Raw genomic sequence first — 15,999 nt, 5'->3', positions numbered from 1 at the left:
AGTATCATATACTGAAGGAGCATTCAGGATAACTGGAAAACAATTTAGAATGACTAGTAAGTAAATAGACATAAAATTAATAGATATGCTATAGTCTAGAGCCCTATTCAGGTGTTCTACAACTGGGGAGATTAAGCACGTGAGGAGAGAGAATGTGCTATCCCCACCCCTCTCCATTATCATGTTCATGGAGGATGAATTTCTGAAGAGGAGAGCCTCCTGTATCCTGCTCCCGATTGAGAATGCTGATTTTCTATGGCTCTTGTCTTCAGAAAGTCGACCTCCATGAGTAGAGGGTGATGACAGAGGGGCAGGGGACTAGTACATTCCCTCTCCTCTGGTGTTTATGCTCAATTGTAGAATACCTGAATAGGGCTTAGGATTCCTGCTGTAATGTAACTGAAGAGTTCCTGTGAGTGAAGAACAAGTCTACCTTGTTGCTTATGATGGACTCTTTTAAAACTACTCACCGTTCAAAATACGGAGGATATTTGTTTCCTTAGCTCATGACCAGGGAGTAGTGGCCATATTCCCAGCTCTTAAGATATTTAATATGCTGGTAGTATTGTCATCATGAGAAATAGAATAACCAACTCTCCACACCATGTCAAATTTCTAGTGTGGAATTAACATGTCCCAACCCTGTTTGTGGCTGTATGATTTTGCTTGTGTGCCTGGAAGTGGCCAGGTCCTAGAAGAAAGCACTTTCCCTTTTAACTTCCTTAATCCCCTTATTTTGGAGAGTTTTCCTCTTTTGAGTCAAATGTGACTATGTTGGACTTCCTCGATAATTTTCCACTTACATATATGTTGTTGAGTGTTTGCGCACATGCATATACATGAAGAGAGAAAGTCCACATTTTCCACTCAGGGCCCACTCCTCAGACTCTTTTAAATAAGCCATCCCTTTTAAATAAAACCTTCTGTCTTTGGTGTGTGTGTGTGTGTGCTTATATATGTATGTACGTATGTATGTATGTATGTATGTATGTGTATATGTATATGAGCATGTGTGTATGTGTGTGTGTGTATATATGTAGCCATCTAGGTTTCCTCTTGTGGATGTCAGGGACAGGGAAGCCATGTGATGCCACAAGGTGGGGGGGGGGCTGCCCTCCCTTGTACTTGAGGAGACCCTTTTGCACAATTAATGTGTGAAGAAAGCTTTAGAGTGTTTTGATTACAGGAAAACATGGAAGATGATGTTCCATTCAGATACATTGTTGGCCTTCTCATGGAAAAGAAAAGTATCATGGATAACTGTAGTCTGAGAGCCTAACAGTGCATTCCTGTATATCTATGCAGAAGTAAGCCTAATTGAATTAAATGGGACTTACTCCCAGGTAATTGTGCATAGGATTGCGGCCTAAGCCATGCAGAGATAGAGAGTGATATGTGGACACTAAATGTATAGGGCTAGGAACAGGAAATGGCATCTGGACCAAAACTGAAACAGCAATGTAAGAAGAGTGAAAGTTGTGTAGGGAAAATAGCTAGCCAGGGCAGATAGTTTAAATAGCAATAACCAGTAAAATGGTTTGGTTTTCGTGCAAGGAATGATATGTTCCTTGCACAAAGTTATTACTGCTCTATATTTATTGGGGGAAAGATTCAGGCAGACACTAGGTAATTGTTGCAGGGTAGTTATGACTTTGTCTACAGGCCTCTGAAAACTTTCTGAGCTCCTATATGCCTGTTTTAAAAAGTTAGTTTATTAATCTCACCTTGTAAAATCACTTCACCCCCACCAGCCCCATGTGTGTGTGTGTGTGGGTGTGTGTGTATGTTGTTGTTCAGTCGTTAAGTCATGTCCGACTCTTCGTGACCCCATGGACCATAGCACGCCAGGCCTTCCTGTCCTGCGCTCTCTCCCGGAGCGTGCTCAAGTTCATATTCATTGCATCGCTGATGCTATCTAGCCATCTCATCCTCTGCCGTCCCCTTCTCCTTTTGCCTTCAATCTTTCCCAGCATCAGGGTCTTTTCCAGGGAGTTTTCTCTTCGCATTAGGTGGCCAAAATATTGGAGCTTCAGCTTCAGTATCTGTCCTTCCAATGAGCACTCAGGGTTGATTTCCTTTAGGATGGACTAATTTGACCTCCTTGCAGTCCAGGGGACTCGTAAGAGTCTTCTCCAGCACCACAGTTCGAAAGCATCAGTTCTTCAGCGCTCAGCCTTCCTTATAGTCCAGCTCTCACAGCCATACATGACTACTGGGAAAACCATAGCTTTGATTAAACGGACCTTTGCTGGCAAGGTGATGTCTCTGCTTCTTACTATGCTGTCTAGGTTTGCCATAGCTTTCCTCCCAAGGAGCAAGTGTCTTTTAATTTCATGGCTACAGTCACCGTCTGTGGTGATCTTGGAGCCCAAGAAAGTAAAATCTGTCACTGCTTCCATTTCTTCCCCTTCTATATGCCAGGAAGTGATGGGGCCAGATGCCATTATCTTCGTCTTTTTAATGTTGAGTTTCAAACCAGCTTTTGCACTCTCCACTTTCACCCTCAACAAGACGCTTCTTAGGTCCTCTTTGCTTTCTGCCATTAGGGTGGTATCGTCTGCGTATCTGAGGTTGTTAATAATTCTCCCGGCAATCTTAATTCCGACCTGTGATTCATCCAACCCGGCGTTCCTCATGATGTCCTCTGCATATAAATTAAATAAGCAGGGCGACAATATACAGCCTTGTTGTACTCCTTTCCCAATTTGGAACCGATCGGTTGTTCCATGTCCGGTTCTTACTGTTGCTTCTTGACCCTTGTATAGGTTTCTCAGGAGACAGGTAAGGTGGTCTGGTACTCCCATCTCTTTCAGAATTTGCCACAGTTTGTTGTGATCCACACAATCGAAGGCTTTAGCGTAGTCAATGAAGCAGAAATAGACGTTTTTCTGGAATTCTCTTACTTTCTCCATGATCCAGCGAATGTTGGCGATTTGATCTCTAGTTCCTCTGCCTCTTCAAAACCCTGTTTGTACTTCCGGTCGTTCTCGGTTCACATGCTGCTGAAGCCTAGCTTGTAGGATTTTGAGCATAACCTTGCTGGCATGTGAAATGAGCGCAATTGTGCGGTAGTTTGAACACTCTTTGGCATTGCCCTTCTTTGGAATTGGAATGTAAACTGACCTTTTCCAGTCTTGTGGCCACTGTTGAGTGTTCCAAATTTGTTGGCATATTGAGTGCAGCACTTTAACAGCATCATCTTTTAGGATTTTAAATAGCTCAGCTGGAAGACTGTCATCTCTGCTAGCTTTGTTGTTAGTAATGCTTCCTAAGGCCCACCTCACTTCACTCTTTAGGATATCCGGCTCAAGTTCAGTGACCGCACTATCATGGCTATCAGGGACATTCAGATCTTTCCTGTAAAGTTCTTCTGTGTATTCTTTCCACCTCTTCTTAATCTCATCTGCTTCTGTTAGGTCACTGCCTTCTTTGTCCTTTATCATGCCCATCTTTGCACAAAACATTCCCTTGATATCTCCGATTTTCTTGAAGAGATCTCTAGTCTTTCCCATTCTATTGTTTTCCTCGATTTCTTTGCATTGTTCATTTAAGAAGGCCTTCTTGTCTGTCCTTGCTATTCTCTGGAACTCTGCATTCAGTTGGATATATCTTCCCTTTTCTCCCTTGCTCTTCGCTTCCCTTCTTTCCTCAGCTACTTGTAAAGCTTCATCAGACAGCCACTTTGCTTTCTTGCATTTCTTTTTCTTTGGGATGGATTGAGTCAGCTCCAGGTCTTGTTTTTACTGACTGTATAGAGCTTCTCCATCTTTGGCTGCAAAGGACATAATCAATCTGATTTCGATATTGACCATCTGGCGATGCCCATGTGTAGAGTCGCCTCTTGTGCTGTTGGAAAAGGGTGTTTGCTATGATCAGCGTGTTCTCTTGGCAAAACTCTATTAGCCTTTGTCCTGCTTCATTTTGTACACCAAGGCCATGCTTGATTATTATCCCAGTGATTTCCTGATTTCCTACTTTAGCATTCCAATCCCCTATGATGAAGGGGACATATTTTTTTGGTGTTAGTTCTAGAAGGTGTTCTGGTCTTCATAGAACCGATCAGCCTCAGCTTCTTCGGCCTCAGTGGTTGGGGCATAGACTTGAATTACTGTGATGTTGAATGGTTTGCCTTGGATTCGTACTGAGATCATTCTATTGTTTCTGAGATTGTACCCCAGTACTGCTTTTCCCACCCTTTTATTGTCTATGAGTTCTAGTCCATTTCTTCTAAGGGATTCTTGCCCACAGTAGTAGATATAATGGCCACCTGAATTAAATTCGCCCATGCTTATCCATTTTAGTTCGCTGATTCCCAAGATGTCGATGTTCAATCTTGCCATCTCATGTTTGACCACCTTCAGCTTACCTTGATTCATAGATCTTACATTCCAGGTTCCTAAACAATATTGTTCTTTACAGCATTGGACTTTCTTTTCACCACCAGACACATCCACAGCTGAGTGTCCTTTCGGCTTTGGCCCAGCCGCTTCACTCTTTCTGGCGCTACTTGGAAATTCCCTCTGCTCTTCCCCAGTAGTATATTGGACACCTTCCGACCTGAGGGGCTCATCTTCCGGCATCATATCTTTTAGCTTTGTGATACGTTCCATGGGATTTTCTTGGCAAGAATACTGGAGTGGGTTGCCATTTCCTTCTCCAGTGGACCACATTTTGTCAGAACTCTCTGCCATGACCTGTCCGTCTTGGGTGGCCCTGCACGGCATAGCTTATGGCTTCACTGAGTTATGCAAGCCCCTTCGCCACAACAAGGCAGTGATCCATGAAGGGTGTGTGTGTGTATACCTCTCCCTCAAAACAAGGAATCAAAGGGAACCCCCATATACTTACTTCCAGGCCACCCAGAAATTTGAAATTTGAAATACGCTTAATCCAAGGAACTCTGGTTATTAGAACAACTAGAAAGGAGGCCATTTTCATAGAATCATAGAATAGTAGGGTTGGAAAGGGCCTACAAGACCATCTCCAACCCCTTGCTCAGTGCAGGAATCCAAGTCTGAGCATCCCCAACAGATGGCTGTCCAGCCTCGTCTTGAATGCCTCCAGTGTGGGAGAGCCTACCACCTCCTTAGGTCATTGGTTCCATTGTCATATTGCTCTAACAGTCAGGAAACTTTTCCTGATGTTCAGCCGGAATCTGGCTTCCTGTCACTTGAGCCCATTATTCCGTGTCCTGCACTCTGGGATGATCGAAAAGAGATCCTGGCCTTCCTCTCTGTGACAACCTTTCAAGTACTTGAAGAACGCTATCATATCTCCCCTCAGTCTTCTCTTCTCAAGGCTAAACATGCCCAGTTCTTTCAGTCTCTCTTCATAGGGCTTTGTTTCCAGTCCCCTCATCATCTTTGTTGCCCTCCTCTGAACCCTCTCCAGCTTGTCTGCATCCTTCTTAAAGTGTGATGCCCAGAACTGGACACAGTACTCCAGATGAGGCCTAACTAGTGCTGAGTAGAGGGGAACTAGCACTTCCCGGGATTTGGAAGCTATGCTTCTATTAATGCAGCCCAAAATAGCATTTGCCCTTTTTGCAGCCACATCATATTGTTGGCTCATATTCAGCTTGTGATCGACAACAATTCCAAGATCCTTCTCGCTTGCAGTGTTGTTGAGGCATGTATCCCCCATCTTGTAACTGCATTTGGTTTCTTTTTCCTAGGTGCAGAACTTGGCACTTATCCCTATTACATTTAATTCTGTTATTTTCTGCCCAGCGCTCCAGTCTATCAAGATCACTTTGAATTTTGTTTCTGTCTTTTAAAGTATTAGCTATCCCGCCCAATTTTGTGTCATCTGCAAATCTGATCAGCATTCCCTGCACCTCCTCCTCCAAGTCATTAATAAAAATGTTGAAGAAAAGTGTTAAGGTACTTCCAGGTCACCCAGAAAGCTAAATTTTGATATTCATGTAGCCCAAAACCCACTGATCAGAACCAAGTACTGAAAAGAGATACTTGTACATATCTCATTAGAATCAGGGGACACAAAACATACCCCCAAATGGCTAAAATACTTATAGACCACCTAGAAGACTGAAATGAACTATGACTGTAGCCCAAGTCACACTTTCTACATAAACAAAGTCTGAAAATGGGACATTTTTGTACCTAAAGCTCAATGTTTACTTCCTAATAGAGGCCAGCATTCCACCCTAGAGCAAGCCAAGGCACAAGTGTAATGAAATGGTGGCCAATGGCAGTTCTGCTGCCTCTTCAAGCTTGGATTTAGAGATGAGCACTTCCACTTGCAGCAAGAATCATGTATCCATGCTTGCAAAAGGCAATCTGCATTTACTAGTGAAAACACACACAGATAGCTCTATAATCTTCACCGTTTAAACTCCTCCCCACCCCCGTTTATCTTGTTTTTCCTCTAAGGAGCTCAAGACAGCATACAAGGCCAGGGCTTTCTATTTTGTAAATGGACTGGTTAGAAAATCTTTCTCTTGAGCTAAGCCTGCCCTCTAGTGACCAGAAACAATACTGCTAAGTAATCCCTTCACCTGTTCTCTCCAATAGTTTTTTCCTTCTTCGTTCAACGCAAACTATGGGTGCTTCCATAGTAAGAGGCTTTAGCACTAATGATGAAAAGGTATTGTGCAGCTCTTTTATATTTCCTTCCTTAACAGATTTTCTGCGATAACGAAAAAGCAGTGGGAAAATACGGGAGGACTACTAGTGAAAGGTGTCACTGTCTGGACCCCCAGTCACGTTCCATGAATGGAGTAGGGTGATGGTGCCATAGAAGACTCATCTGAAAGCACCCCATAGTTGTGTCAAATTGCCTCTCAAAATTCTTTATTTGTGGGCAGGGAAACTGGGGGGGGGATGATTTCGCCTAATTTCTTCTTGGGGAGGAAAATGATCAAGCAGTTTCTCAAAGTTGGGGCTCAAAGTTAGTGGTGGCTATGGGACAACTTTTTTTTTCCTAAGAGTTTTAAGGTTTTAACAGCCACTGCAGGTGGCAACAGCAGCAAATGTGCTGGTAGCCCTGCCACCATTTTGCATCTTCCACAATGTCCCAGACCTAGCATAATTCCCAGGCATTGTGTGTGTCAGGGGGAAGACAGCCACCACACACAAAACGTTGGAGAAAATTCTGCAAAGTGGCCTATTTCTAGAGGCGTATAAAAAGAAAAATCTCTGAACTTTTCTCAGAAAAATTATTCTAAGAAATTTTGTCTGAACTTTGTCATTCCTCAGTGTTCAGGTCCTTCCCCAGCCTCTCCCAAACATTGTGTCTAAGGGGTGATTGCAGATACATCTTGTCGCTAATGCAGATGCTTATAATACTGCTTCTTCCCCACAAGCCTGCTGGTGTGTGTGTGTGTGTGTGTGTGTGTGTGAGAGAGAGAGAGAGAGAGAGAGAGAGAGAGAGAGAAGGGGCAGTGTTCTGTCCAGCTCTGGGGAAGAGGTGGAGCTAGTGCTGTGCCAAAATCTGGCCTCCAATATCCTGAAATGTTTCTTCTCCCGTGAAAGAGGCTTCCATTTTTCTCTCATTCTCAGGTGCTTTTGATTTCTTTTGGTGCTGTTTTAGAGCATACATCATATTGTGAGATGGCCAAGGGTACTATGAGTATTTTTTCTTTCAATTATACATTTCTCCATCACTGCAGCCTCCCCAGCTTCCAGTGCTTGCAAATTCTGATCTGAAAAGGCCCCATGGGGGTGGAGTTACCTCATGATATCTTTCCCTGGGCTTTAATTGAAGTGCAGGAAGCTGGGGAGGCTGCAGGCTGCTGGAGAGATGATTGTTCAATGAAATATAGGACATTCAGACACATTCTTCAGCAACTTCATATCTAAAGTAAGCAGAAGAACCCCATACCCCATCCATGAGAATTTCATCAAAATTTTCTTCCCCTTTGAACATTTTTCGAAAGCAATTTCTTTTCTAACACATTGAATGAGAACAGCTGGGGGGGAAAAGTGGAAGAAATTTTTGGTACAGCACTAGGACACACCTCTGTATTGAAGATTGACCCCAACATCTGTTATTTTTAAAGTTTTATATTCATGCTATTTCAATCTCTATTTTGACAGCATTTGATTATTGATTTTATATATTTACCTCTATGGGACTGTTGTCATTCTTTATTTATGTTGTTGTTCTCTATGCTGGTGTTGCATTTTCTTGTATTGCTTGTATAATTTAACTTTTATTGTTCCATTGGTTTGTATGTTTGGGTAGAGGACTAGACTGATAGGCGACTAACACATATAATATATAAATGTATAAACTGGCTGGGCTACTACCCAAATTTGGGGAACCATGATGGGCCAGATTTGGTCTGCAGATCAGAGGTTCCCAATCCCTGCTACATGCACACTTCAGTCATCATATGCTCTTGCAAAAATTTGGCCTACTTTACTGCGTATACATACATAGCATATATATTGAGGAATCATGCAATTACAGTTTCCTGCTGCATGTATTCATGGGGGAACAAACGCATGTAGCTAGTTCAAACATGGCTGGATTGTTTTACTAAGGGTGCAATCTTATGCATGTTTAGACAGAAAAAGGTCCTACAACTCCCAGCGGTCCCCAGCCACCACTGGCTGGGGAATGCTGGGAGTTGTAGGACTTTAGTTTTGAAAAGTTAGATTCCTGCATTGAACAGGGGGTTGGACTTGATGGTCTTATAGGCCCCTTCCAACCCTACTATTCTATGATTCTAAGTGGGATAAATGTCTTTAAATAAATAATTAAAACAAAACTTGCAAATGTTACTGATAATGCACCAATAAGTTTGATGTCAGGGAAGCATTTTTGTGTGTGGTAGCAATTGTGTCATATTGATAATGTATGAATGGGGCCAAGCTGATTGGTTGGAAGTTTGGGGAAGTACTTGGATGGATTCAGGTTGTCTGAATTTGCATTAGTTGGGCCAGAAACTAGCCTGTTAACTCAAAACCCTATAATGTGGTCTATGGGAACTATAAAGAATTTAGTCTGTTTATTGTCACACATATTATTGTCATATTACTAACATCTGCTTTTCAAAAATTCAGTATATAATTGCAGTTGCCAAATACTATAGAGTTGTTGTTGTTGTTGTTGTTCAGTTGTTCAGTCGTGTCCGACTCTTCGTGACCCCATGGACCATAGCACGCCAGGCCTTTCTGTCTTGCACTCTCTCCCGGAGCGTGCTCAAGTCCATATTCATTGCATCAGTGATGCTATCTAGACATCTCATCCTCTGCCGTCCCCTTCTCCTTTTGCCTTCAGTCTACTATAGAGTAGCTATCTAAGAAGATATTGGTAAAAGCAGATAAAGGGAAGTACTTCTTCACACAGCGAACAGGTAAACTATGGAATTCGCTACCTCAAGATGTAGTGATGGACACCAATTTGGATGGCTTTAAAAGGGGGTTAAGTACCTGGAGAAGGTTATCAATGGCTACTAGTCCTGATGGCTATGTGCTACCTCCCGAACGCCTATGTACACCAATTGCTGGGGAATATGGATGGGAGGGTGCTGTGGGTTCCTGGTCGACAGCTGGTTGGCCACTGTGTGAACAGAATGCTGGACTAGATGGACCCTTGGCCTGGTCCAGCATGGCTCTTCTTGTTCTTATGCAGTAGCCTTTCCACGAGGTAAGGTGAAACGGGTGGCTCAGGAGATAGATTTTTTTGATGTTGTTAAGGGTGGCAGAGTGAGACACCAAGAGCTTTGGCTTGTGGTAGAATCCACTGGGAAGTTCTTTTGGTGTAAGCCCCAGTGAACCGAACGGGAGCTGCAAAAGAGCACTGGACGTCAGGCACTCTTACCCGTAAGTTAAGAAACAGACCACAAGGTGATATCTAGTAAGTAGGCGCATCTGAAGCGTGGCAGAATATGAATAACAGCCAGGGATGACACCTACTTCCTAGTAAAATATTCTGCCTAGGATTGAAGCCCTATGAAGTGAGTGTGTCCATGTTTACTCAGAAATACGCCCTCTTGTGTACAGTGGGGCTTACTCCCTAGTAAGTGCGTTTAAGGTTGCAGCCTAAGAGCGAATACAGAACTGCAGCACTAAAGCCCAATCCTATACACCAGCATGCTGGCTGGGGATGCTGGGTGCTGCAGTCCAACACGTCTGGAGGGCGCCAGGTTGGGGCAGGCTGCTATCCACGGACGGAACCCACGGAGTTCCATAGGACCCCCTACTTCCAAGCCAGAGCGCCTCAAGCCCTCAGCCACATAATCTGCTCTAAGGCCGCGGTCTTCCTGAGAGTAAACAAACTCTTCGTCGGGTAGTCGACGCTGACCGCTTGGTAGGCCATCCCGGTTGCTAGGCTACCGGGCCTTTGCTCCTTCCGCGCAGGTGCATTGCCTTTCGCCGTCCCCTCCCCCCGGCAGCGCGCGCGCACAGAACCACAGACGGCTCGAAGACGCTCTTCTAACTGCGCATGCGGAGTGAACAGTGCTCTTCTCAAGCGAAGGTCGCTCTTGACTAAAGTTTCAACGAGAGGGAGGCTTTTTTCCCTCCGCCCCGCCCCTTCTGTTTTCGGGTGGGAGGGGCAGCTCGCGGGTGCCCAGGAGCCAATCAAATCCCGCGTACGGGGCCGTCGGAGGCGGGCGGGGGGCGAGAGTTCTTGTTCTCGTTGTTGAAGCTTTATTGTTCCCCTCTTCTCGCGGACGGTCGTTCGTGCTGAGGGGAAATGATGCGCTGACTGAGACAAGCAGACGATTCGGCGCCGCCGCCGCCGAGCCCGGCCAGCCTCGCCATGTCAGGAAGCCGGCAGCCGCCGCAGCACCCTCCGGCTGGGCCGGGCGCCGCGGGCCCCCCGGGATCCTCCTCCACCTCCTCCTCCGCGGTCACCACCTCGGCCTCCTCGGCCACCGCGCCGGCGCCGGGCTCCTCGTCGTCGTCGCCGTCGCCTGCCACCTCGGCGGGGCTGGGGGTCTCCGCGCGGCCTGTGCTGGTGGCGGTCGCCGTTTCTGGGTCCTCCAGCGGCGGCCTTTCTCGGCTGGCGGGGGCGGCCCGAGCAAGTGCAGGGAGCGGCGCAGCCAGCGGCGGCACAAGCGGCAGCAGGAAGAGGCAGCTGCTCACTCCGCTTTGCAATGGCCTCCTGAACTCCTACGAGGACAAAAGCAACGACTTCGTCTGGTGAGTTGCGGTGATGGCTAGGGAAAGGGAGGAAGCCCCCGTCCCGCCTGTCTGAGAGGCACAAGGCTGGGGGTGCGGGCGTGCGCGCGCATGGATGTAGGCTATCTCCAAGCGTTCAGAGTAGACCCTGGTAATCTCTCTCTCCAGCTCGCAATATGGGGATGATAATAATAATATTGGCCTCCCTTACCTGATTGTTGTAAAGATTGTTGTAAAGCGGATTATTAATATGTGCATTGTGAACACCGAAGAAAAGTGCTGAATGCCAAGAATCCTTACAATAGCCTTGAGTTATCCCAGTATTGGTCAGTGTTACCCCTATATTGTAGATTGAGCATGGGCTGGTGTGTGGGTCCAAGAGATAGGGCGCGTTCACACAATCACGGAGGGAGGTTGGGTAGTGGGACCATGCTGCGGGGAAGGGTGAGGGAACCACAATGTGGGCATCCCCCCCACGATCGCGGAACCATGCAGGGCAGTGTGGTTCCCTTATCCATCCCTGCAGTGTGGTTTCTTCATCCTTCTCCTGGCGCTACGGTCCTGTATCCCAGCAGCTGCTGTGGCGTCACTATGTGACAGCAACCATAGAGATCACCTGCGCTGGCTAGACGTTGCTGGACATTCCGGAATGTCTAGGCGGCCATCTCTATAGTTGCTGGGATTTATCCATGGAGCAGCCAGATTTATCCACACATCGCCTGACAGACAACACAGTAAGCCACCCCGGGGCCCCTTACCCCTGTTGCAGAGGGTGGGTAACGGGAGTGGGTAATTTACCAATCGTGTGGGGGGGAAATACTGCCCCCCATGACACGCTAACCCACTGTGGGTCACTCCATGCGACCCATGATGGGTTAGCATTACATGTGAACCCAGCCATAGAGAAGTTTGCCTAAGGCCACTCAGAGTTCATAGTTGAGGTGAGATTTGAACTCCGGACTTAGCAGCTCACACTCTTACAGCATGATTATATGCATATTTACTTAGAAGTAAGTTCTACTGTTGTCACTTGGGCGTACTCACTAGCAAATGTATTTAGGATTGGAGCCTTTGCCACTGCGTGAAAGCACCTGAAAAGTGTGCATATGTTTGCTACATCATTCTTGCCCAAGTTAATGACAATACTTGATAGTTATGTACACCTAGCGTTTGAAGTGTTTCACACACATTATTTCAGTTAACTTTTGTAAGGAAGGTCAGTATTATTATGCTGATATTTCAGCTGAGTGTGATACTGAGTCAAATATTGCAGCTTCTCTCAAGTCACCTAGTGAGCTCAGGGATGAGGATAGATTTGGACTGGGGATAACTTGCTTGCAGGTTATGCTTTTAAGGCCAGTTCCCAAATGTAAATGTGACTTGATTTCTCTCCCCATGGTTATTAGTAGTTGAACGTATGAACCAACTCCACTGGAAAACACTGCATGTATCTGTGAGATGAAAAGTCTACCATTCATGATATTAGCTCTGTGGGTTGTATCCAGTGTTAGCTCTACTTAGAGTAGACTTATCGAAATGAATGGGACTTTTGTTGTCTGATGGTCCTCTCTCACTTGCTAATCATTGGCTGCTGCAGTCATTAACTGGTGGACATGTATGTGTGAACTGTGGAACAACTGCAGGAACATAACTATATGAGTTGGTGAGTTCTAGTAGTATCTGCACCTGCCCTTGTATGATACATACCTCCATGTTCATACCACAAACTTGCCTACCATGTACAAAGTGAGTCTGTGCGAGCTGTTTGAGTGTATGCAAGTAGGTTGGACAATTCAGAATTCTTAATTGCACAGGTGTTCCATTATCAGAAATGCTACACAAAGGCTGCATTCATATGGTCATATTTTGGCACACCGCTTCTTCCCTCCCCCCTTCTTGGTCTACCTGAATGCAATGTGAAAGTCTCCAGTTAACCATGGTTTCCCATTTTATCCAAACTGGGAAACTATGGTTACCAGCTTCAGAACAAGCCATGATCTTGAACCAGCTTCAGAGTGTGATTTAAGATTCTGGGTTATGCATATCGCAGCTTATTAAGCTGAGATGTGATTGTCCAAACCAGGCCAAAGAGTTCTGTGTAATTCATAAAACTTTGCATATATCTTCTGGAGAACAATAGCAGCCCAACAACTTTGTATCACAAACTCGTATTGCTGGCAGATATTTTTTTCTTATTGTACAGGATGTAGGTTTACTTCACAGTGTGTAATGTGCCTCGGTGTGCTTCACCAGTTAATGCAGAGTATTCACCCTGCAGCACTATTTGAGTAGCACCACCTTCTGCGTGGAGCATGGATATACTCTCACCCTTGTTTTGTGTCTGGGACAGTTAAATTCTAGACTTTTAATTTATGTGCAGAACAGAACAAATGTTCAAATAAGCCCATAAAAGTTACTAGTTCATAAACAATTTTACTACCTTGCTGTGATGGGGCGGGCAGAGGAGGGACAAAGAGCTGTATTTCTGTGCTGGGTGTGGAGAAGTGGGCTTCCCTCCTCTAACAGTCTGGTTGGTTTCTCTGCTGGGTGCAGCAGAGGGACCGAGTTCTCCATCCCTGCTCCGCAAGCTCACACATGCTTGCATGCAGTTCTTGGTTGCAGTGTGGCTACCAGGCTAGTGCTTAAATATGTGGCTGGAATAGAGACATCTGCATTAGTAATTGGGAGTTTCAGAACCAAGAGGTTGCAGTTATTTCAGATTCATCTGAAATAAGTGTGGAGTCTTATGAATGTGTCCTTAATTTTATGTGGCTAGAGTGTCAATTTATTTTCCTGGGCTAAGAAATTGTAATGTTGGCTTTGAAAGCCCTATACAGTGTTGTTGTTGTTGTTGTTGTTCAGTCGTTAAGTCGTGTCTGACTCTTTGTGACCGCATGGACCATAGCACGCCAGGCCTTCCTGTCCTCTGCTCTCTCCCGGAGTGTGCTCAAGTTCGTATTCATTGCATTGGTGATGCCCTATACAGTGTAGGACCTAGGTAACTCAAGAACTGCCCCCTCTCACTTGCACCTCTCCATAGATTAAGATTGTCATTGGAGGCATTTTCTCTTTGCCCTGGGTAGCAACCAGGAAGAGTGCCTTTTTGGCTGCAGTGCCTGATCTATGGAATGCTGTCCCCCAGGGAGGTTTGCCTAATGCCAACTGTTTTATAACTTTTCGTTGCGAGGCGAAGACGTTTTTATTATCCTAGACTTCTTTAAATGCTAGCTGAAATTGATGCTATCTGATGCTTTTCAGTTTCCCCTATTTAATCATGATTGTTTTGTTGTGCATTGCTTTAATTAAATAACCGCTTGTCTTGCATCCCTTTATTATGAAGTGGTGCATATTTGTGTTCGTGGTATCTGAAGCAGCATGCAGACCTACGGAACAGAAGGCTGGGCTAATTGGCAGGTAGCAAATTAGAGAATTGCAGGCAGGAATTGCTTCTCCTGGCTCAACCTGACAGAATTCATATTTCCAAAAGGCTAGTTCTTATTTTGGAAGTAGCCCTCCCTGGGCTTACATGTGCTGGTCCAGGCCTCATAGTGACGGCACACTATTATGGTCAACCTATAATAGCTTCAATCATCTATAAGTGGGGGCCCCAATTTAAAGAGCCCATGGGAGGATGGTGCCTGCTGCTTATCTTCTTGCAGCGTCTCCCCCAGGCACTTTTCCTCCAGCCTAGCTCACTTCACTGGGAGCCTTGCTGAGGGGAAAAAAATGATATTGGGGGTAAGATTATGAGGAGTTGAGCCATAGCAAAGGTTTAGTACTCATACTGGTTTGCCTCTTCCACTCTTAAAACTGGACACACACACACCCTGCCTACCAATTTGTGATTAGGACAAGGGCCACATTTAAAAAGACACATCTGCTATTGTCACATTTAGTCTGGCCCTTAGGGAATTAACCTGCAGGATGAAGCACCTATCACTGAAATGACCACTGTAGGTTTCATGTAAAATTATGTAATATGAAGTTGATGTCCCTTAATACTAGTTACGTGAGTGTAATCAGGGGAAATGAGCTGGCATGTGTGGGGGTGGTTTACAAGCCATCCTTCTGTTGTGTGAACTGGGCTATTGAGTGGGTTTGCATGATCAGGGAGGGAAAATAGCCACTGTGGCTTATTTTCCTGCCCCATGTGTGCCGGTCACCTGCTGCCGAGTTACTATAATTACCCTCGCCAGGTGCAGCTCAACATGATGTCTGAACCTGGTGAGGCTGGGTGGTTGGAGGTGGTTTACAAAGCTTATTTTCCCACCCTGATTGTGCAAACCTGGTCAGTGTGATGTTCCTGGATCTTTTGGAGAATTCTTCTTGGCACCCTAAGGGTTTAGTAAGAAAAGTTAATTACCTAGCAAAATAAATGCAGCCAGATAAAAAGGATGCAAAAAAGTGTGGATATAACTAAAAACATTAAGACCAACAATAAAAACAATATTTAAATATATCAGAAAGAAGAAACTCTCCAGGGAGGTGGTTGAACCATTGGACAAGGACATTACATGGTGTGGTGAACAAGGATAAGGAGATTGCAGAGAAACTGAATGAATCTTTTGTGAATGTCTTCACTGCGGAAGCTGTAGGGCAGGTACCTGTGCATGAACTGACTTTTTTCAGGAACGGATTCAGAAGAAATGAGGCAACTAGTGGTGATAGATGAAATTCTAGGCCAGTCTTTCCCAACCTGGTCCCCTCCAGGTATTTTGGACTTCAACTTCCTTCAGTCCTAGGCAGTGCAGCTAATACTCAGGAATTCTGAGAGTTATAGTCGAAAACACCTAGAAGGCACCAGGATGGGGGAAGGTTGACCTATTGTATCCCATAAGGATCAGGATTGGGCCAATACTAATTTATTCATAAATGATCTGGAGATAGACGTAAAGAGTGAGTGGCT

General features: G+C 45.2%; 1 protein-coding gene across 8 annotated transcripts in view; it reads left to right on the top strand.

Moving 5' to 3' along the window:
• Positions 1-10,648: 10,648 nt before the first annotated feature.
• Positions 10,649-15,999, top strand: part of COP1 (COP1 E3 ubiquitin ligase) — a 241,920-nt gene continuing 236,569 nt past the window's right edge. For all 8 annotated transcript variants that reach the window (XR_014790395.1, XR_014790394.1, XM_084851212.1 and 5 more), the window contains exon 1: positions 10,649-11,114. Coding sequence is in view for 6 of the 8 variants with exons in the window: in XM_084851212.1 (XP_084707338.1) it covers positions 10,732-11,114 (383 nt within the window). In the remaining 2 variants the exon portion in view is untranslated. The remainder of the gene's footprint in view (positions 11,115-15,999) is intronic.

The sequence above is a fragment of the Heloderma suspectum genome, chromosome 4 (genome assembly GCF_057233095.1).
Source record: "Heloderma suspectum isolate Gila_16-S chromosome 4, 16-S_ref, whole genome shotgun sequence".
NCBI classification, from domain to species: Eukaryota; Metazoa; Chordata; class Lepidosauria; order Squamata; family Helodermatidae; genus Heloderma; species Heloderma suspectum.
This window is presented reverse-complemented; position numbering and strand designations above follow the sequence as displayed.